This window comes from Centropristis striata, chromosome 5 (genome assembly GCF_030273125.1).
Source record: "Centropristis striata isolate RG_2023a ecotype Rhode Island chromosome 5, C.striata_1.0, whole genome shotgun sequence".
Classification (NCBI taxonomy): Eukaryota; Metazoa; Chordata; class Actinopteri; order Perciformes; family Serranidae; genus Centropristis; species Centropristis striata.
In genome coordinates this window covers 3,115,872-3,139,721 of record NC_081521.1, presented here as the reverse complement: position 1 = coordinate 3,139,721, position 23,850 = coordinate 3,115,872, and the positions used below count along the sequence as shown (strand labels likewise).

At 36.2% G+C, this 23,850-nt stretch overlaps 1 protein-coding gene across 1 annotated transcript; it reads left to right on the top strand.

Moving 5' to 3' along the window:
* Nucleotides 1-13,484: 13,484 nt before the first annotated feature.
* LOC131971087 (E3 ubiquitin/ISG15 ligase TRIM25-like) lies at nucleotides 13,485-22,691 on the top strand. The gene is made up of 5 exons (XM_059332387.1): nucleotides 13,485-13,843; nucleotides 15,519-15,768; nucleotides 17,795-17,934; nucleotides 20,695-20,862; nucleotides 21,983-22,691. The coding sequence occupies exons 1-5, from the start codon at nucleotides 13,485-13,487 to the stop codon at nucleotides 22,689-22,691; spliced, it is 1,626 nt and encodes a 541-aa protein (XP_059188370.1).
* The last annotated feature ends 1,159 nt before the right edge of the window (nucleotides 22,692-23,850 follow it).

Here is a 23,850-nt window from a genome sequence, read left to right as displayed (position 1 = left end):
GGCCTTATTATACAACCAGTAAGACATTAACTAAAAGTTTTCCCTCAATAACCTCAGAATTATTGCTTATTAGTAGTAAGTAAGGAAGTTGTTGTATATGAGTAACAATCTAATTATGCTTTACTTCATATGGACTTTATAATCTCTACATAGCGGTGAACAAAACCATCGAAACGGCAAATAGCCACCTCTACAAAGTGGCTCACTTGTTGTGACAATGTTAGTCTACCAGTGAGCCACTTTGTAGAGAAATTATTGACATTATAATCTACCAATCCTCATCCAATCATCCAAAAGGAGCCACCAGTCACGTCAAAGGTCCACATTCTATACACATTCATCTATTTACATTTATACAACTTCTACCTATAACATTGTCAGTCTTGTCCTCTCCTCTCGGCTCTGTGTAAACAGCCTGCAGTTCAATCAGATCTTTACTGAGTTTTTGTCACATGACTGTAGGTCCGAGCTGAGCCAATCATGACCTCCCAGTTTTGTGCAAAATTTAATGTTTTTTTTTATTTTATTTATTTATTTTTAGGATGTGGTTAGTGCAAACTGATTTTTTTTTGTTTTTGCCAAATTTTAAATGAGATATTTAGAATAAAGTAATTTTGAATAAAGTATGTTTTTCCTGATGGTGGCTCTTGTCGCATGATTTGTTTTAGAACCGTAAAAAATTTCATTTATGTCTGTTTTCACAGTATTTGTGATTTATTTATTCACTTTTTTACTTTATCTACAACATGCCTTTCAAACCAGCTTGTGGGTTGTGGTTTAAAGAGAGTTGAAATAAAAAAGCATCAAACCACAATCATACATAAATCCAATCAGACATCATTAGGCACATAACCAAAACAAAATTCCCTTTCTGATGTTCTATAACATTAGGAGAAACTTTCTTTAACCCTCTGGTGTCCACAAAATCGCCAGAGCATGACTTCTTCATGACGTCACGACATAAAAACTTCAGCAGCATGGAGCCCTGCTGTCAGCTGAACTCTAAAGTTTTGGCTTTTCTAGAAGTTTCCATGTCCAATTTAAAGCATCAACTCTTTTTCAGCAAAGATAAAAAACTACCTTGACCAAGTGTAACATGATTTTACTTTTTTTTTTTTATTGCAGTGATTTTTCAAATTTTGCTTTAATTTAATTGTAATGCATTTTCATGTGTTTTTTTTTATGTTTTTTAATTATTTTTTGTTTGTTTTTATGTGTATATTTTGTGGTTTTTGTGTTTTCTTAATCTTTGTGTTTTGTTTGTTTTTTATAATAATTTTCTGTGTTTTTTCAAATGTTTTTATGTGGTGTATTTTTTGTAATTTTTTTTGTGTTTTTTAGGTTTTTTAATTATTTCTTGTGTTTTTATGTGTATATTTTGTGTTTTTTGTGTTTTTTTTATCAAGTTCTTTTGAGTGTTTTTTCAAATGTTTTTATGTGGTGTGTTTTTTTTTTTTTGTGTTTTTTTTGTGTGTTTTTTGAGTAATTTTCTAGTGGGGTTCTTGTGTTCAAAATGTTGATCCAGTAAGTCAAAATGAAAAATAATAATCAGGTCATATAGGTGAGGTTGTGCTGAAAACAATGATACCAACACGTCATGGTGAACAATTTTTAAGTGGTTTGTATACAGACAGAATGAAAAGGAGTCAAAAACCAACAAAACAGCCCCAAACTCCAAAGGGTTAATAAATACCTGGAAGTACTATTGAAAGTATTCCACACCTCCAAACACCTCCGAGTGGTTCTTGTTGGAGAAACAACAGGCTGAGTGTTTTATTTCTCTGCCAGTGACTTGGCTGTTGTTTCTCAGTATAAACCTGGAGGGAGGAACTAGCTGGCATTCAGTCAGCGCTGCAGCACGGAGCTCTAATCACAGCGTTAAGGAAAGAATGAGTTGTGTGGCTCAGAGGGAGGCCGGTGGGACAATTTGTTACTTTTATCCACTGAGCTACATGTTGAACAAGCCTGGGTCCAGGTCCAACGTGCTGGTCGGCCTCCATCATGGCTAACAGCCACACAAGAGAAGAGTCTATTGTTAGGGTTTCACATTTCAGAGACGAGATGCTCCCTTCTTGAGTGAAAATGGTTTTGTGCAGGCACGGTTAGGACCCAGAAGTGGAAAGTATCTCCAGTGAGTCAACTCAAAGATGGCTGAAGTCCACAACGAGAAGAGAAACCTCTATTGTCTGAACACAGATGAGACCGTTCCTCTTGTGCAAACTCCATCACTCACTATGACTGTTTATGAGCCCCGTTTGGGACTCCTGTGATTCACTCAGTACGTTTACATGACACTTGGAAAAAAAACAAATGATTTCCTTGTTCTGACTATAACTCGACAACTGAAGTGCATGTAAACGTGTTAGTCTGACTGATGTTGGAGTTCTCCAACTCTGATTAAGACACCCAGATAAAACGATTGGAATAGGATTTTCACCGGCAAGAAAGTCGCATTAGCCGGTGGCAGTAGCTGGTGGCATTAGCTGGTGGCAGTAGCCGGTCGCATTAACCAGTGGCAATAGCTGGTCGCAGTAGCCGGTTGAATTAGTCCGTGGTAGTAGCCGGTGGTAGTAGCCGGTCGCACAGTAGCCGGTCACATTAGCCGGTCGCATTAGCTGGTGGCAGTAGCCGGTTGAATTAGTCCGTGGTAGTAGCCGGTGGTAGTAGCCGGTGGCAGTAGCCGGTCGCACAGTAGCCGGTCACATTAGCCGGTCGCATTAGCTGGTGGCAGTAGCCGGTCACAGTAGCCAGTCACAGTATCCGGTCACATTAGCCAGTCGCAATAGCCGGTCACATTAGCCAGTGGCAGTAGCCGGTCACATTAGCAAGTCGCATTAGCTGGTCACATTAGCAGGTCGCATTAGCCGGTCGCATTAGCCGGTGGTAGTAGCTGGTCACATTAGCAAGTCGCATTAGCTGGTCACATAATCAGGTTGCATTAGCCAGTCGCATTAGCCAGTCGCATTAGCCGTGGCAGTAGCCGGTCGCAGTTGCCGGTCGCAGTTGCCGGTTGAATGAGTCGGTCACATTAGCCGGTGGCAGTAGCTGGTCATTAGCCGGTCACATTAGCCGATGTCAGTAGCCTGTCACATTAGCCAGTCGCATCCCGCCTGCTTCGTGTCCATCTCGTCGTTCTGCAGAACTTGGTACAGGAAGTCGATGTAGCGTGACGCCAACTTGAGCGTCTGGATCTTGCTCAATTTGTCCGAGGGCAGTGTCGGGATGATCTTACGCAACGAGGCAAAGGCTTCGTTCAGAGACTGAGTCCGTTGGCGCTCTTGAATGTTGGCAGTCGCATTAGCCGGTCACAGTAGCCGGTCGCATTAGCTGGTCACATTAGCCGGTGGCAGTAGCCGGTCACAGTATCCGGTCACATTAGCCAGTCGCATTAGCCGGTTTCATTAGCCGGTCAGAGTAGCCAGTTGCATTAGCCAGTCACATTAGCCGGTCGCATTAGCCGGTCACATTAGCCAGTTGCAGTAGCCGGTCACATTAGCCGGTCGAATTAGTCAAACTAAAAAGAAGACCTAGACCTAGAAAGAAGCTGTACAGTAGAGCTGCTTTGATCCCAGACTGGATCCCTGCTCACCTGCCTTGCTTCCATCACTCCTCTCCGCCGGGCTGTTGATCTCTGTATGCTTCACTAAGTAAGTGAGTACTTGAGGATTGCAACAGTCTCTTAAACATAAAATCTCAGGTGGGTGGCTTTTCTTAAACTTCATATGACAAAACCAGGCATGCAGTCACACAATGATCACATTAATAATAACACAATCAGTCTGTTGTTGAATGATTAGAAATATTTACAACAGAAAGTCTGAGTTAAAGTAACAATCCTGCTCTCATGCATATCTTTGTGTAAATCAATGTCCATAAAAACAGCTAAGCCGAGACCGCTGCCACCCTCATTGATTCCTTTCATCTTCTGCTGTTTAACCATCATCAGACCTCGGTCCTCTGTGAAGGATCACAACTATTTACACACCACATCTCCCTTCAGACTGTTCCCTGCTCGCTGAAAATAAATACCTCCAAGCTACAGGAGTGAGTGATGGAAAATGGATATCAGGTCTTGATATAAACACATATATTGGGGCAGGGGAGGGGGGGTGGGGCCTCACAATGCCTGGTCCTGTCTGAAGGCCCCCGGAGGCTCACTGCGTTTGGAAAAAGGGGAAGGAACAGCGGACCCTGTCTGTTTGAACTGCATGCTCAAATGAGGACGTAGCATAAATATTTCCACCAAGAGAAACGGGAGAATGTTATCACATGTGGAGCTTATATACACACACACACATGCTTGAAAATTCAAGGGTTTACAATGTGGCATGCATAAACACTGACACACAAATAAAGAGGATCCACTTTATAAACAGGTGGGTTAAAGACAGTTAGTACCAAGGTTATAATAGTTTTGTCATTTTGTGTAGAATTACCAAATTAGTAGTAAAATACTGTAGAATTGGTAAAATGGTAAATGGACCTGTATATGGACCTATATATCACTTTTTTCTGAGACACTGAGTTTTGTGTTTTCATTATCTCTAAGCCAGAATCATCAAAATTACAAGAAAAACAGGCTTGAAATATTTCACTCTATGCTTAATAACCCTCTGGAGTCATGAAAGCGCCGGAGCACGACTTCTTCATGACGTCACGATGTAGAAACGTTCAGGAGCATGTTATGTCAGCTGAACTCTAAAGTTTTGGCTTTTCCAGAAGTTTCCATGTCCATTTTAATGCATTAACCCTTTTTTTTTAGCAAAGGTGAAAAAAAAAAAAACACCTTGAAGTGTATTAACATGATTTTTCTAATTTCGCTTTGTGCATTTAGCATTTGTAATGCAATCTTTTGTGTTTACAGTTTTTTTTGGGGGTTGTTTTTTGTAATTTCTTTGTGTTTTTATTTGTGCTTTTTGTAATTTCTTTGTGTTTTTTATGTTTTTTTTGTAATTTCTTTGTGTTTTTTATGTGTTTTTTGTATTTTTATTGTGTTTTTGGTGTGTTTGTATGTGTTTTTTGGAATTTTGTGTGTGTTTTTGGTTTGTTTTTCATGTTTTTATGCGTTTTACGTGTGTTTTTTGTAATTTTTTTGTGTTTTTGTGTGTTTTTTTGTGTTCAAAATGTTGATCAAGTAATTCAAAATGAAAAAATAATCAGGTCATATAGGTGAGGTTGTGCTGAAAACAATGGTACCAACACGTCATGGTAAAGGTGTTTAAGTGGTTTATACAGGCAGAATGAAAAGGAGTCAAAAACCAACAAAATAGCCCCAAACTCCAGAGGGTTCAGTAATGTGAATGCTTAGACTTCTAAGGATTAATGAATCTATATAATATACGAGTTTCACTTTCTGAAATGATTGACAACAAATATTGAACTTTTTCATGATAGTATATTTTTTTGAGATAATAAAATAATAAATAAAATAGTGCCTGAGGTGTTGTGTGACCTATAGGTGATCTCTGCTAAAGGCTAAAGGCTAATGGTGGATTCTGCAGCAGTGACTTCTACATTCAGTGAGGGCTGTGAGGTCTTTTATTCCTGCTAACAACCTTAAACTCAGGACTGTAGAATAGTTTTGGACGAGCCAACTGGAACTTCAACATTCTGCAACAGGAACATTCCTGAACTATGATCAACAACAATAACTGTCAGAAGCATTAAACACTCCACTTCTGTCACTGTCAGTCTGGCACTCAAATATGGGTGAAATATGTGCCACCAGAAACTGAATTTGAATTATTTACATTTGAATTTGAATTGCTTAACTTGAATAATTGCATTAAAAAACTGAATTTGAATCACATGATTTGAATTTGCATTGTTCACTTTGAACCATTGTATTGAAAAACTGAATCTGAACTGTAATTTCAAATTGCATGCTGCAAACATGCTGGAGATGTGTACTGTGCAAGTTACCAACCCTGAAATGAATTAGTCTTATGCATCGCTTACAAATCCATTTTGTCTTTGTTTGTTTGTTTGTTTGTTTGTTTGTTCAGCCCCTAACTGAAGCTCAGTGGGTTGAAGAGGAGCTGACAGTATGTTTATGATTTAAGTTCTGGCACTAATTATTGTTTTATAAACTTATAGGGGTGTGACGAGATCTCGCCAGATTAAACAACATTTCTCACACCCCTATAAAGTTATATTATCCCTGGACCCCCTCGACCCAAACAACACAAAATGCATTTATTTTAATTTTATTTTGTTTGAATAGAAGTTCCTGATAAAGTCAAAAAGCCTTGATGCAATAAACAAACATTGTGTGGTACTTTTATGCATTTAAAACCTAAAAATGAACCCAAGAGGAAGGGTAAAGTGAAGTATATGCTTCTATGAGTGAAGGTGAAACTGAAATAACCGATGATTTTGCACGTCTGTTCACACAGTAAAGAATGTTGATGAACAGGTTCATTGAACAGGTTGATCAGGTACTGGTCTGGTCTGGTCTGTCACGTAAACCCAATAACACAGTGGCTGAACTTTCAGTTCATCAGTTCATCTGGTATGATGATGATAATCCTGATGATATGGAACAGTTCTCAGGGAGTTCTGTTAACCCTCTGAAATCTTCTATTATGCTATTATGTCCTTTAAAAAATCTGTTAAAAAATCTTTACCATGCCATGTTACAGTTTTTTCAGTGTTACCTCACCTATGTGCCTATAACACATTTGGATGGCCAGTTAAAAGAACGTTTTTTAAAAACACGAAGTAGTTTTTCTCAGTTTTATACTTTGTGTAGTCACTGCAGTTAGACTTTGTAGGACAGTGTAGATTTGTGCAGTTGTGTCTGAACTCTAGACTGTATAAAAATAACAGATGTAGTCTCTGTGATGTCACCCATTGTTTTTTTGGACTCCAGTTTTGAAGCCTTAATTTTGGCTTTCAGCTGAAGGGAACCGAGGATGTGTTTTTTTTTTAGAGGAGGGGGATGTTGAAGTGACTCTTTCAGTCCACCAGGTGGAGCCAGAGACCCTGATGACTCTCAGATGCAGAAACAGCTTTCCATAAAGCATCCATCCTCTGAATGCTCCAGGGGCCCGATTCACAAAGCATTCTTAAGAAGAAAATGCTTCTTAAGTACCACTTTTTTTTCTTAATTTTGGTCATCAGACAAAATGTAACCCTCTGGAGTCCAGAAAAAGAGCCGGAGCACGACTTCTTCATGACGTCACAATGTAAAAACTTCAGCAGCATGTTTCCCTGCTGTCAGCAGGGAACTAACTGAAACTCTAAAGTTTTGGCTTTTCCAGAAGTTTCCATGTCCAATTTAATGCATCAACTCTTTTTTAGCAAAGGTAAAAAAAAAACACACCTCGATGTGTATTAACATGATTTTACTTTTTTTGCTGAGATTTTTCTAATTTAGCTTTGTGCATTTAGCATTTGTAATGAAATCTTTTGTGTTTACAGTTTTTTTTATATATATGTTTTTGGTGTGTTTTGAGTGTGTTTGCATGTGTTTTTTGTAATTTTGTGTGTATTTTTGGTTTGTTTTTCATTTTTTATGTGTTTTCTTTTCCTAATTTCTTTGTGGTTTTTTGCATGTTTTTTGTAATTCTTGTGTGTTTTTTGTATTTTTATTATGTTTTGTGTCTTTTTGGTTTTATGTGTGTTTTTTGTAATTCTTTTGTGTTTTTTTGTGTTCGAAATGTTGATCCAGTAAGTCAAAATGAAAAAAATAATCAGGTCATATAGGTGAGGTTGTGCTGAAAAGAATCACAGCAACACGTCATGGTAAATATTTTTAAGTGGTTTATACAGACAGAATGAAAAGGAGTCAAAAACCAGACAAAATAGCCCCAAACTCTAAAGGGTTAAATAACGTGAATGCTAACTCTTTAGTTGTTTTCTTAACTTTTTCATTACGTTTTTTTCCTAAGATACACTTAAAACAATTAAAAAAACATTTGTTTTTACAGTAAAAAATTACAAAAAATTACAATCACAGACCACTGAGTCACAGTTGGAGCTGGAGCCAAAAGCTGCTTCTCCTCCATTCAGTCAGTTTTTACTAAGAGCATGATAGAAAAAAACTGCTAAAAGAATCTAGTTGTAGTCTTGTAAATAGTTTCCCTGCTAGATTGACAGTCTGTCTAAAACCTCAGTGAGACTAAAAACTCTAAACTCTTGTCCTTAGATGATTCTTCTGGTGTTTAGGGAGCATAAGTGGACTTATTTTGTCAACTCTGCTGAGGTGAAGAATGCACACCACGCTCTGATTATGATATGAAGTATCATATTTGTTTTTGTGTCACGCTGACTGTTTTGACGCTGACTCCTGTTTTCTCGTGGCTCGCTGCCCAGGACATGTCCTTCCTGATGTCCTTGTGTCCTGCGTCCTGCTCCACTGTTTGTTGCTGTAAAGACTCTTAGACCTGCTGACAGACTTGGCAGTGGCACATAAATAATGACATAGTACAACTTTGTGTTGATGGAAAAATATATATCATCACGAGACATTATAATAAATACTGGATGTGTTTTAATTGTTTGCTTCAACAACCTGTTAGCAGCTGAAGTGTCTCACACTGTAAAAAGGTGTTAAAAACCAGATAAAAACAGTAAATCTGAGGGAAATGATGCATGGACAGATAATTTACCTTGACAAGATTTCTTAAATTAAGATTATTAAATCTAGAAATAAGCATGTTGAACACTTAAAATAAGAAATTAACTCTTAAAACAAGATAAATTAAAGCTACAAGCAGTGATGAACTGGCCCGAGCAGAGAGACCTGATGATTATTTGGTTCTTACCAAGATAAAAAAACAAAAAAACGTTTTGTCTCTTGTGTCTTTTTTTTGTGATTTATTTTTTATCTTTTTAGTGATTTTACGTCTTTTGCTTTTTTTTTTTGTCATTTTATGGATTTTTGTGTCTTTTTTTGTCTTTCTTTGGTCTTTTTTGTGTCCTTTTTATCTTTTTATGTCTTTTTGTGATTTTACGACTTTTGCTTTTTTTGGTCATTTTATGTCTTTTTTAGGTCTTTTTTGTGTCGTTTTTTGTGTTTTTTTTATCTTTTTATGTCTTCTTGTGATTTTACGACTTTTTCTTTTTTTGGTCTTTTTGTGTCTTTCTTTGGTCTTTTTGTGTTTTTTTTTTGTCTTTTTTTGTCTTTTTGTGTCTTTTTTGTGTATTTTTTTTGTCTTTTTGTGTCTTTTTTGTGTATTTTTTTGGTCTTTTTTTGTCTTTTTGTGTCTTTTTTTGCCTTTTTGTGTCTTTTTTGTGTCTTTTTTTGTACAAAAGAGATAAAATTAAAGCGATGAACTGGCCCGAGCAGAGTGACCTGACAATTATTTGTTTCTTACCAAGATATAAAAAAAACTTCAGATTTAGAAGTGTTCAATGATTTATCTTGTTTTAAGAGTTAATTTCTTATTTCAAGCGTTCAACATGCTTATTTCTAGATTTAATAATCTCAATTTAAGAAATCTTGTCAAGGTAAATTATCTGTCCATGCAGCAAGATCATTTCCCTCAGATTTACTGTTTTTATCTTGTTTTTAAACACCTTTTTTGCAGTGCATAATTACACTTATGACCTGTCAATAAGTAAACACTTTCTATCTATTTCAGGAACTAATTTCTATGCTTCAATATCCTCATAAAGTCCTTTGTGTTTTTGTCTTGGGAGCAGTCCATGCAGTTATTTTGGAAACAATTGGAGCCACCATGTTAAAACGCCCGTGTGTCTAATTATAGAAAACAATTCAACTGAGAAGTTTTTGATTTCTGCAGCGTGTCGGTAACCTTGACTCATCACCTGAAAAGTCTCTGAATGCACCTGAAGGAAGCAACGAGCGTTTCCCCTGCAGCGTTTACTGTCAACAGGAGACACAAACTCACTTTAACTGCACACAATGAACCCAACAGGTAAAACCAACAGTCAGAAATGCATTTCTTAGGTTTCATAAAGAGTTAAAAGAAAACACAACAGAGTACAGAGAAAACACAAAACAGAGTACAGAGAAAACACAACAGAGTACAGAGAAAACGCAATAGAGTACAAAGAAAATACAACAGAGTACAGAGAAAACACAATAGAGTACAAAGAAAACACAAAACAGAGTACAAAGAAAACACAAAACAGAGTACAAAGAAAACACAAAACAGAGTATAGAGAAAACATGCAAAAACATTCAAAACAGCTACAGTAAAAGGCAGAGTTATTGGTTATTCATAGTTTAGTTATTGTTAAGATAGTTTAGTTATTGGTTATCATTGGTTATATTAAAAAAGCAGGAAGATTTCTGTAGAAAAGCATATTTAACAGTTTTTCAGATCGCTCTTACAAAGCTATTTCTTAATTTTTCTTCACAAAAAACATATGTAGACGTTCAGGAAGAACTCAGGACGCTCAAAGTGAAGTCGGATCAATGATAGGTATTATGGTTTTGCCAAAAATGCTTTCTGTTCGAGGCCAGAAATTCCAGTTTGTCCGCCTCTGGCTGCTGTCACTGTGCCATAGTTTAATTATTTGTTGTCATAGTTTAGTTATTGGTTATCATAGTTTTAAACTGGCCCATAGTTATAATTGTGTTGAGTTTGAGTGAATGTTGTAAGAAGTTCCAGGTCGATGCAGCAGAAAAACTGAAAGCAGTTTTTCCAAATTCAGTATCAGTCAAGCATTAATCACTAGAGCGTGTTGGATAATTACTATGTGACCGGTTTAATAAAGAGCTGAGGTTTGGTGGCATGTCGCCTATCAAGACTTTATAAATGAAGAGGAACCGGTGCATGATAGACAAAGGTGCCCATCCCACCTTGTTGTATAGGAGTCAATGGTGGGTGGAGTAACTATCACCAGTGATGAATCAGAGTGATAATCAGAGTCCAGTGAGGTGAGAGTCAGAAGCATGTCTATAGATAACATCAGAATAATCCAGAAGTGATAAAAAGACAGCCTGAATGATCAGTTTCCTACAGAACAGAGGAAGTTTGTTTTGTTTCTGTAGAAGTATCTGATTTTTTGTTTGTTATGGGTTGGCTTGTTGAACTTTCTAGTGTGTCTGTCTTTCTGAGGACAGATTTTTTTGTCATTTTGTCACAACTGGCAGACACAACTGTAGCTGATCATAAACAAACCAGCATGGCTAATTATGCAGAGCGTCTCCGCTGATCATTAACATAGTGATCGTGAATTAACCGGCATCGCTAACTGTGCACAGAGTGTCCGGTGCTTGTTGTAAACAAACAGAGATCGCTAAGTGAACACCTCCTGCAGCAGCAGCACATACACACTGTACTGCTACAGAGCTAACTATTAGCACATACACACTGTACTGCTACAGAGCTAACTATTAGCACATACACACTGTACTGCTACAGAGCTAACTATTAGCACATACACACTGTACTGCTACAGAGCTAACTATTAGCACATACACACTGTACTGCTACAGAGCTAACTATTAGCACATACACACTGTACTGCTACAGAGCTAACTGTTAGCCTGTTAGCAATTTGCAGACTGGACGCTAAGGGGTTAACATCCCCTCCGGCTCTGCAGCTGGGAGAGACTGCTGCAGGAGGACTGTGCCGCTTCAACTCTTCTTACTCTTCTTAACGAGCCACGGGGGTCGGAAAAGTCTCCAAAAACACCAGAAAAAGTTGCTGGATTTGTCTCCAGTTGCTTTCTTGAGAAATAGTCGCTAAGGGGGTCTGAAAAGTCACTAAATGTAGCGATAAAGTTGCTAAGTTGGCAACACTGCTTCGCTAGCTTTTACAAATGGCGCATGTTGTGTGGTATTAAGTACTACGTCACATCCTGCTTAGCGTTCTATCTGAGACACACTGAGTGTTGAGTTGTTCTGGTCAAAAATATCCAATAAAAAATGACCTAATGAATGAATTATTTATTTACTGAAACCTATTATGGTGAATAAAGGGTCATAACATTAATGTTGGCTTTCTGAAGTCAATTTCCATGTTCAACTACGTCCCATAAGTTGCAGCAGCAATTTTTTGGGGTTGGTACCATTTGTTACACACATTTAGTACACGTCTAGTTTCATATAATATTAGTATATTCAGTATACTCCTAAAATTGAGCACACTACGCCCTCAGGAAGAAAAAAAAATCTGCTATTTTTCCTCTAATTAGAAATGGCGGAATATATGAGATTTCAAAAGGCTTTAATTTTGAAATCATACATCAGCGTGTCTTAGAGTCATCCTGAGGGTGTTCACTGTCTACCTGATGTGGAATAAGTCTCTGATTATGGATAGTAATTTGAAATTAGATAGAAATACAGTTAAACCGGAAAACTGCTTTTATTTTGAAGGCCGTTCTAACACGTTGGTACTGTAATGTCTAGTAAATACATGCATCGTAAAAAAAACAGATAACTAATAACTGGTTTTAACCCCGCCAAGGAAAAAAACTTGTTTGGTTATTAGTGAACGCTGCAGCTTTTAGGATATAATCATTTAAACAAGGGCAGGTAGCGGCTCAGAAGGTACCTGCCTCGGTAGGTAATTTCTAGTTATTTATCTTTTGTTTTTTGTCAGTTGGTTTTGCAGTGTGACTGCGGTCATGTGCAGCATATTTCTACCATCAACAGCAGCCCCTATGCTGGTGTGAACAGACGACACGGCCTCTTGGAGAGGAATGTTGCCCTGCACACATTTATGGATACACCTCCACCTTCCTGAGCCTCCACCACTATTCTGGTAAACTGTTAACCCTTTATCAGGCGAAGAACTATATTTGGTAACTTCAGTGGATATCAAAATGGGGTCCCCATGTCTCTCTGTTTGGTCGTAGAACCACATGGAATATTTACTAAATTAAAGTGCCAAATCTACAAAAAAAAAAAGATTTAAAGTGACAAACCTGCTCGAAAAAAGTTGCAGATTTACGAGACAAAAGCGGAATTTGCAAGTATTTCAACTCATTGAAATACTTGCAAATAGCAAAAAAAAGACACAAATTGACCAAAAAAAACATAAAATGACTCTTAAAAGACACAAAATGACAGAAAAAAACGCAAAATGACCAAAAAAAAAGACACAAATTGACCAAAAAACATAAAATGACTCTTAAAAGACACAAAATGACAGAAAAAAATGCAAAATGACCAGAAAAAGAAACAAATTGACCATAAAAAAACACATAAATTGACTCTTAAAAGACACAAAATTACCCTTTATCGGGCGAAGGACTAGATTTGGTCCGTGTGTATATATTTTTTTTACACATTCTGACTGTATGTAATATCCTCCAATATTCTCTAGGGTTGAAATTTGTAAGTATTTCAACGAGTGCCCTATTAAGGGTTAATGTGCTGCTGACTTCCTTGTTTGCTCTATATATACTGCCTGTATCACCTGTCAGACTCACCTGTAGCTCCACTAGAGAGGAGGAGGAAACAAGAGGCAGAAAGAAGGCGGAGGTGGTAAGACCGGTTGGAGGTTTTGTCTGTGACAAGAGAAGAAGATAATCTGCAGATCTCAAAAGAATCTTTCCCATCATGTGTTCTCTGTCCAAGCCGGAGGAGCTGCTGTTCCACGAGCTGAGCTGCCCCATCTGCCTCCAGCTCTTCTCCGACCCCGTCGTTCTGCCCTGCGGCCATAACTACTGCCGAGCCTGCATCTTCAAGTCTGTAGACAAGTTGGACCAACGCTGCCCAGAGTGCCGCTTGGAGTACCAGGGGCTGGATTCCCTGCACAGGAACTTCAAACTGTGCAGCATCGTGGAGGGTTACCGAGCCTCCACCCTGCAGCTGGAGCAGCAGCCCGAGAGGATGGAGGTCTACTGTGATCACTGTATCGATGAGCAGACACCGGCTACCAAAACCTGCCTCAAATGTGAGGTGTCGCTGTGTTCCAGGTAAGAAAACTAACGAAATAACCAAAACTAGGATTGAAAAAACATTTTCATTTACTGAAATAAAAGTAAAAAGTAGAGTAAAAAAAATACTGATAATAAGACTGTTAAATGTACTTAACATCATATCTCTAACAGAAATATACTGTAATATTTAGTGGTAAAATCTCTCATTTATGCAGCATTTATAAAGTATTTTCTGGTCAATTATATGGCAGAACAGCGTTTCTTTTGATGGAAAAACTTTTTATTTTTTATGGTAAAATATGGAATGAAATGGCATTATTATTACTATTATTATTATTATTATTATTATCAATAATAATAATAATAAATTGATACTGCAAGATTGTTATTATTGTTATTATTGTTATTATTGTTTTTATTATTATTATTATTATTATTATTATTATTAATAATAAAAATAATAATAATAATACCTTGATACCTTGAACATTTTCTTTAACTGAAATAAAAGTAAAAACAAGAGTTTTAAGAGTTTTTAACTAACTGAAACTGTATTTTGTCGTTACAAAACTAACTACACTGCAAAAAAAGCCAACTTGTATTTTTTGGCCTAAAACAGTGATATAAGTTGGTAAAACTTGGAAATATAAATTATTGACATTTAGGGCAATAATGTAAGTTAGCACAACAAAGGAAGCCAGTTGTCTGCTCAAAAACAAGTTGGTGAGTTGTTGTTACTAATATCTTTAAGTTGGGGTTCACAACAAGGGACAATAGTTCTGATAAGTCTTATTTCTTTGTTGAGAAATGCGGGAAAACGGTGAAATTCGGTCATTAGCGAAAGCTAGCGGCTAACTGATGCTAGCGGCTAACTGATGCTAGCGGCGCTGCTTGTTACAGCTACAAGAGTAGCCATTAGCGTATCAATGCTAACTCAAAATTGTGGTCACAACATTAGCTGACATTTCATAGCAGCGTTACAATCGTGCCAATTCAGCACATTGCAGAAGTAAGGATTAAAAGTTATTACAATGTAATATTATAAGTTCAAAAATCTGAATTCAGAGTTGAGCAAACTCAAAAACAAAACTTAAAATATTTAGTTTACTTGTCCAACTTAAAATTTTATCGAAGTTTGTTGCCTTGAAATTTTGAACTTTTTTTTTTTTTTTGCAGTGTAAAAAATTATAGTGAAAGTGTCCTTCGTTTTATGGGCTGAAATATGTGCCACCAGAAACTGAATTTGAATTATTTATATTTGAATTTGAATTGCTTAACTTGAATAATTTCATTAAAAAATAAATTTGAATCATTGATTTTTGATATTTATTTGCCCATAGTTTTCATCTTTCTTCAACTTATTTCATCTGTAAAACTTTTTGGTTGATATGAAATCTATTTCATCTATCTGGTTTTATGACTTAATAAACTTACTGGGGCTGAGATGGATCAGACAAAGGAAATAAAGGAAACATGTATTGTGACTTTATTGAATGAATCTCGCACCCAACAAATACCCCATTACAAAAAAACTAAAACTAATAAAAACTAAACTAAAACTAAGCATTTTCCAAAAAAATAAAAACTAATTAAAACTGGCAGACTCACTCTAAAAACTAATTAAAACTAACTGAATTTGAAAACAAAAATCACAACCAAATTAAAACTACAACTAATCAAAAGTCCTAAACTATTCTAACTTTGTTTCCAGACACTTCCAGAGGCACAACGAGAAGGAGTCGTTCAGGTCTCACACGGTGGTGGACCCCCACACGGAGCTGGTTCTGGGGGTGAAGGGCTGCTCCAAACATCCGGGGCGACCCCTGGAGTATTTCTGCTCCAACGACATGTCCATGATGTGCAGCACGTGTTTCACAGAAGGACAACACCACGACCACGACGTCCTCACCTTCAGCGTCGCCGAGGAGGAGATGAGGAGAGCGCTGGAGGGACGGAACAAGGTAAACCTGCTGGTTTATTTACTTTAACCAGACTTTTATTTCACAAAGATTTTTCTGTGGTCATATTATATTGTGGCATACTGTCTAGAAGTCTAGAATATTGATTTGAATAGAATACACTGTAAAAAAATATCTGTAGATTTTACGGTGAAAAACTGCTAAACCATGACAGTAAAAGACGTAAAATGATAAATGAGTTAATTCAGTTTCAGTAATAATGAAACACTGTAAATTTATATATATCAGCCAAAACAGTATTTTTTTCCCACAGTTTTTAAAAAGAAATGCATTGCTGTAAATACAATGGCAATATAGTGTAATATATATGTAAGCCATCACTGTAATTTTTGCATTTATTTTTTGTAAAAATACTTTTTTTTCACTGTTAAATGTACCAAACACGATATTTCTAACAGAAATATACTGTAATATTTAATGGTGAAATCTTTAATTCATGCAGCCTTTATAAAGTATTTTCTTGTCAAATATATGGCAGAACAGCGTTTCTTTTATTTATTTTATTATTATTTATTTATTTTTTACGGTAAAATATGGCGCCTTATTAATAATAATAATAATAATAACAATAATAATAATAATGACAATAAATTGATACTGCACAATTATTATTATTATCATCATTATTATTATTATTATTAATAATAATAATTATAATAATAACAATAATAATAATAATAATGATAATAAATTGATAATGCACAATTATTATTATTATTATTATTATTATTATTATTATTATTTTAAACATTGTTCTTTCCAAGAAGTGGATTCACAGAATAAGGTATCTCTACCAAAGAGAACATTTTAGAGAGAGAGAGAGCAGATTCTTGAGCAATAACAACGAGGATTAACTCGCTGCTAACCAACATGTAATGTGAGACTGAATAAAGTGTCTGGAGGCTCTCTGGCTCTCTGCCTCGGAGCTTTGAGACGCTGAATGATAAGAATGTAAAAACTGTCTGACTGATGAGAACAGCACAATGACTTCTGACAGCTTTAGACTCTATGGTTAGATTCAGTTCCAGGTGAATGATTATACACTAATATTAAATGACATGTGTGCTGAGGAGAAGTCATCAAACCCAAAAGTCACACAGTGTTTTCCTCTCACCTCCTCACCTGTTACAGGTGTTATATATATATATATATATATATATTTATTTATTTATTTATTTATATATATATATATGTATATATGTGTGTGAACTGTGTGTTATATGTGTGTTATATATGTGTGTGAACTGTGTGTTATATGTGTGTTCTGTGTGTGTTATATGTGTGTTATATGTGTTAACTGTGTGTTATATGTGTGTTAACTGTGTGTTATATGTGTGTTAACTGTGTGTTATATATGTGTGTTATATGTGTGTTAACTGTGTTATATGTGTGTTATATTAGTGTTATATGTGTGTTAACTGTGTGTTATATGTGTGTTATATATGTGTGTTATATTAGTGTTATATGTGTGTTAACTGTGTGTTATATGTGTGTTATATGTGTGTTATATGTGTGTTATATGTGTGTTAACTGTGTGTTATATGTGTGTTAACTGTGTTATATGTGTGTTATACGTGTGTTTTAAATGTGTGTTATATGTGTGTTAACTGTGTGTGAACTGTGTGTTATATGTGTGTTCTGTGTGTGTTATATGTGTGTTATATGTGTTAACTGTGTGTTATATGTGTGTTAACTGTGTGTTATATATGTGTGTTAACTGTGTGTTATATATGTGTGTTATATGTGTGTTAACTGTGTTATATGTGTGTTATATTAGTGTTATATGTGTGTTAACTGTGTGTTATATGTGTGTTATATATGTGTGTTATATTAGTGTTATATGTGTGTTAACTGTGTGTTATATGTGTGTTATATGTGTGTTATATGTGTGTTATATGTGTGTTAACTGTGTGTTATATGTGTGTTAACTGTGTTATATGTGTGTTATACGTGTGTTTTAAATGTGTGTTATATGTGTGTTAACTGTGTGTGAACTGTGTGTTTGCAGGTGGTTTCCAGCAGGCTGCAGATGACTGAGTGTCTCCTCCAGAGGACAGCAGTGGACCAAGGAGCATCTGAAGCGATCGGAGACAAAGTGGTCAATAAGGCCGTCTCTATCATGGACAGCATGGCTGCTCTAGTGGACAGGTAATAAACTAAACGTGCCCTTCTGGTGTTGATATAAAAGCAATATGTCCTAAAATATGATGTCCTGAGGCAGATGTTATGAAAACACAATTTGTTTTGGTTGTTCCACATTAGAGTTTTGCCTCCTTTGTTCTCTCTGTCCTCGTATTACAGGTTTGACGTGACTTTGATGCACCTATCAGGATTTTGCAACATTTTGATCCGAATCTGATGACTTGTGCGGGGTTTTATGTTTGTGTATGTCGCTCTAGGTTGTTTGTTCATACCGTCTACAGCCTAATTTATCATCCCTTTACATACAAAAATAGATATGTCCATTTCAAACAATGTAACCATCACTGCCCACTTACTTCCCTGTATCCTTTTTGATGGCACTGATGTTACATTTACCTTTACTTTTAGTCATTTAGCAGACACTTTTATCCAAAGCGACTTACAGGAAAAAAGGGAAACAATCAAGGTCTAGTGCAATAAGAGCCATTAGGGCAGCAATAAGGTAGGCAGTCTGTAGTGTAAAAGCGATTTGGATAAAAGCACTATATAAGTACACTCTATTTACCATTTACCAAATGACAGATAGAGCTGAGTGTCATCTGCATAGCAGAGATATGAGAAGCCATGTGAGCGATTTAATCTGACCCAGAGAGGTACTGTAGATAGTGAATAGTCGGGGCCCCAGCACTGAGCCCTGGGGAACCCCTGTGTTAAGCAAAACATCCACTAGAGGGCAGCGCAACTTAGAGTCAACAACAAACATCATAACTGAGACAGGTGTTGTAATAATGTAGTCGAAGGAATGTACTTGAAGGAAAAGCAAATGCAGCATTACTTTTTTTCTGAATTTCTTTTATTATATCTCCACAATTTCTTCATTGTGTCCTACAGTAAGTACGGTACCTAAGTACAATTTTGTGGTACTTGTACTTTACTTGAATTTTTTAAATTTATGTAATTTTATACTTCTACTCCACTACATTATTAGGCAAATATTGTACCTTTTTACTCCACTACATTTAGCTGACAGCTTTAGTTACTTTTCAGAGTGAAATTTTTACATGAAAAACATTTTTTTTAATTAAACCTCATAACAGTATATTAAATACTTTAAATCAGCCATACCTTTACAAAAACAAAACACTGCATCAATACAAATAATCTAATAATATATTTAGAATATATAAAACAATCAGAGTGGATCCAGAACGAGTACTTTTAGATACTTTTGTACTTTTACTTCAGTAAGTTTTAAATGCAGGACTTTTACTTGTAGTGGAGTAGTTTCACAGTGTGGTATTAGTACTTTTACTGAAGTAAGAGACCTAAATACTTCCTCCACCACTGATATTAACACCTTTGAAACTTGAACTTTTTTTTAGTACCTTCCCTTTACTGTAAACCACAGGTTTTATGTGTGTGCTGTCAATCACAGCAGGATTTACTGTACATCCTGTACAGGGACCAGATTACCAGAAGTAGTTCATCTTAAGGCTTGACGAGCAGGATCAGCCAGAGACTTTACAGATACCGATCATTTTATGTGATGAATGCAGTTCATCAGCATTTGTAGACTGCCAGAAAACTTTTCACCCAAAGTGATATTGTTCATGGAGAGCTCTAAAACTGGACGAGATTAAAGTTTATCTCATTAACCCTCTATGGTACGCATTATGATTCCAGTTAGGAAAAACATGTTTAGAGTGTTTTTGGGGTTTGTTGCCTGTAAAAAATGTTTGCAGAAATTACAGTAAAACACTGTCAAATAGCATCAGAAATGGGGCGTAAAATAAAAAATTGTATATCACCGTAGTAGACACTTAATTACCGTAAATAAAGGAATAGTTCAAACTTAAACTGTATGTATTATATTAAAAAATGTATGTAAAATTAATGGATAAATACCATAATGTCACAAAAACACAATAACCCTTTAAAATAACAGGATTATTCAGTCTAAATTTTGCAGATTTTTACATTAAAAGTTACAATAGGAAACCCACTCACTCTATTTTTTACAGTGAAATTCTGGCAACCACAGCTGCTGGTATTTTACCGTAAATTAAACAAATTTCGTGATAACGATCGCTAGCATGCTAACGTTAGCCGGCGATCAAGACCGGCAAGAGAAATTTTCAGGTTATTTCATGATAATAATATTTTCATGATATAACACAATATATACCACTAGCCAGTATCAATCACATTGGAGTTAAACAAATCAAATAAATTAATGATTCTTGTTTTAGTTGGTCTCTCTCAACGGCACCAAGTTGGTCTTGGTCTTGCTAGCCCGCTAATGCTAGCACGCTATTGATCATTTTAACGTTAAATATCATAATATCACAAGCGTGTCCAGACGTGTGCATCACTTTTAAGTGTCCTCTGGAAACACGTCTGTTGTGTTGTGGTCTTTGCAGCGCTGTGAGCTCTCAGGGCCACTGTAGAAAAGTCTGCAAAATAGTGTTTCAATATGGCCGCCTGGAGGTCATGTGACAAATTAAACCATTGCTATTGGTTCCCTATACTCTTCCCTCTTTTTAAAGTTTCGCATCACTCAAAAACATGCATTGTAGAAATTTGACAGGACAAAAATGGGGCAACACCGTACCATAGAGGGTTATATTCAGTCATGTAAAACTTTATTCCCTGACATGTAAAAGAAAAAAAATTTAATGAAAAAATTAACAAACAGAAAAATCATTCTGACATTGTTTGCTGCCAAGTTGATACTAACTGTGATGTGCCGTCCTGTGTTGTGTTCAGGTACAGGGAGCGTCTGCATGTGCTGCTGGAGGAGGAGCGAGGGCAGCGCAGGAAGAGCTGGCAGCTCGGCCTGAGTGCTCTCGGAGAGCAGCAGCAGCAGTTAGTGGAGGCTCAGAGGATCGCCACGGAGGCTCTCAATGAGGAGGACACATGCATGTTCATACACAGGTACAGGTCAAATCAAGTCAAAGTTTATTAATAGAGCACATTTAAAAACAACCTCAGTTGACCAAAGTGCTGTACAGTTAATAAATAACAATAAAGATCACACACAAATATAGTAATAAATAAAAACAATGAAAACAATAAAATACTAGAAACATTAAAACAATAAAATAGTAATAAAAACTAAAAAAAAAACCCTGTAATTTCCCAGTTTGCGATAAATAAAGTCTATCTATCTATCTATCTATCTATCTATCTATCTATCTATCTATCTATCTATCTATCTATCTATTATAAAAAAATGTGCCAAATGAATACATACATTACACTGTTAAAAAAGATAAACAATAGCTACTCAATAAAACTGAGGCAACAGATTGCACGCAATATTATTAATTAAATCTAACTACGTTACAAGTTGAGTTAATAACAACTTAACAGGAAGTGTTAAATTCATTTAAAAACGGACTAAATCTACTAATAATTGTGTTGGATTCATTCAAAATTCTCTTGATTTAGAATTACATACACATAAAGATTATATTTAATGTGGACAAAATAAGTAGATTCTATCTCAAACACAAACATTTTAATATTAAAGTTACTTAAACAACTGCCTCAAAATCAAGGACATATATATATTGTATTATTATATTTTAATAATAAATAATTAATAATAATTTAATAATAATAATAATTTAATAATAATAATAATTATAATAATTTAATAATAATTAATAATAATGTAATAATTATTAATTATGAATTAATAATTATTAATAATTTAATAATTGTATTTAATAATTATATTTAATTATATTATAATTTAATAATTATTTTAATTATATTATATTTAATAATAATTTAATAATTATATTTAATTATTATATTTAATATATTTAATTATTATATTTAATACATTTTATCAAATATACGTGATACGTAAAATGAAATGACTACAGAATAATTTATTACAGTGTACAAGCTATTAGCACCAATAAAATATTAGATAAACAGACCAGACCACACATTGTATGTCTGTGCATTCCTGCAGCCTCCATAAGTAAAGACATGTGACACAGCTCATAAGGAACTTAACTCAGGACTTTGTTGTTCTCTGCAGGTTCATGCTGATTGAACACAAGCTGAGAGAAGCTGCTACAGTCACCATGCCCTCCACGCTGCCCTCCAAAGATCCGCTCAACACCAAGCGGCTCCAGGAAGGCCTCAAATCCCAAGACTTCCGCTACAAAATGACCTGCCTGCTGGACTCCCTGCAGGTCATCTTGTACCCGCTGGACCTCAGCTTCAACCTGAGCACGGCCCACCCCAGCCTCATCATCTCCAACGACCTGCGCACCGTCAAGTTCAGCCCCAGCAAGCAGCCTTACGGGGACCACCCGGAGCGTTTCACCACGGCCCCCCAGGTCCTCTGCAGCCAGGGCTTCTCCAGCGGGGAGCACGTTTGGGTGGTGGAGATGGGCGCCAACAGCATGTGGTCGCTGGGCGTGTGTTACAAGAGCATCCCTCGCCGTGGCGACCACAGCCGTCTAGGACACAACTCCGTTTCCTGGAGGCTGCAGTGGAAAAACAACAAGCTGACAGTGTGCCAGTCGTCCTCCAACATGGCCCTGGGGGACACCACCAGCCCCCCCCTGAGGGTCGAGGTGGCCCTGGACTACGAGGCGGGGACCTTAATGTTCCACAACACCAAAGGGCGCAGGCAGCACCTCCACACCTTCAGGGCTGTGTTCAGGGAGCCGGTTTTCCCAGCTTTCAGTATACACTCGAACACAACAGAGTCCTGGATCACACTGAACAGCGGGATGTGAACATCGAACCTGGTCTCACAGGAATCCATGGAATAGCCACTGAATAACTCAAATTTCCGTGAAACTGACACGGATTTCGCTACAATGCAAGTTAATGACAGTCATATCTTGTGGCTATTCCATGGATATTTGTTCCTATTGGTTTGTTCCAAGTCACGTGACTTTCAAGGTCACGTGAGGTCGGCGGTCAGAACAAAAAACATGGCGGACAGTTCTCTCATTTTTAGTGAAAACATCAATATTTTGACTTAGTTTCTGCATAAAAATGGATTTTGATCACATTTCTAGCGAGAAATATATGTTTTATTTTCTAAATATTGCATTTATGCAATTATTATGCAATATGCATTTTTGAGTTAAGCAAATCCGTGCCTATTTCACGGACTCCTGTGAGACCATGTTGGAACATCTATTGTTTAATACTTTCCATGCATAGAAATTATTTGGGTGTTTAACAAAATAAACTTGTCCTTTTACTTTTGTATTTACTGCTTTCTAACATCTGAATGGAAATTAATTTAACCCGAATTATTAAATGCTGCTGTGTGTTTCTGTGCTCTATCTTTTGATATCAACTTATTTTTAGATTGAATATTCCAATTGTTCTTTAAATATCTTGTCTTTGACAACAACAGATCATTATTTAAGAAGTTTTTGTATTATTACATAGCTAACTACTTGGCTAAGAAGTTAGCTAAGTAGTTAGCTTAGCAAGCTACTTAGCTAAATACTTCTGCTTTCTTTCAAACATTTGAATGGAAATTAATTTAACCCAAATTATTAAATGCTACTGTGTGTTTTTGTGCTCTATATTTTGATATCAACTTATTTTATGATTGAATATTCCAAGTATGCTTTAAATATCTTGTTTTTGATGACAACATATGATTATTTCCAGTTTGCCCCTCATACTTCATGAAGAAAAAAATATTTTGTATTATTACATAGCCAACTACTTGGCTAAGAAGTTAGCCAAGTAGTTAGCTTAGCAAGCTACTTAGCTAAATGCTTAGCCAAGAAGTTAGCTTAGTAGTTAGCTTAGCAAGCTACTTAGCCAAGAAGTTAGCTTAGTAGTTAGCTTAGTAAGCTACTTCGCCAAGAAGTAAGTTTAGTACTTAGCTTAGCAAGCCACTTAGCCAAGAAGTTAGCTAAGTAGTTA

Bases quoted from the DNA above. Each gene is read 5' to 3' on its own strand.
- LOC131971087 (XM_059332387.1), top strand. From the start codon at position 13,485: ATGTGTTCTCTGTCCAAGCCGGAGGAGCTGCTGTTCCACGAGCTGAGC. The intron at 15,769-17,794 runs GTAAACCTGCTG...GTGTGTTTGCAG, and splicing joins CGCTGGAGGGACGGAACAAG to GTGGTTTCCAGCAGGCTGCA. The intron at 20,863-21,982 runs GTACAGGTCAAA...TGTTCTCTGCAG, and splicing joins ACATGCATGTTCATACACAG to GTTCATGCTGATTGAACACA.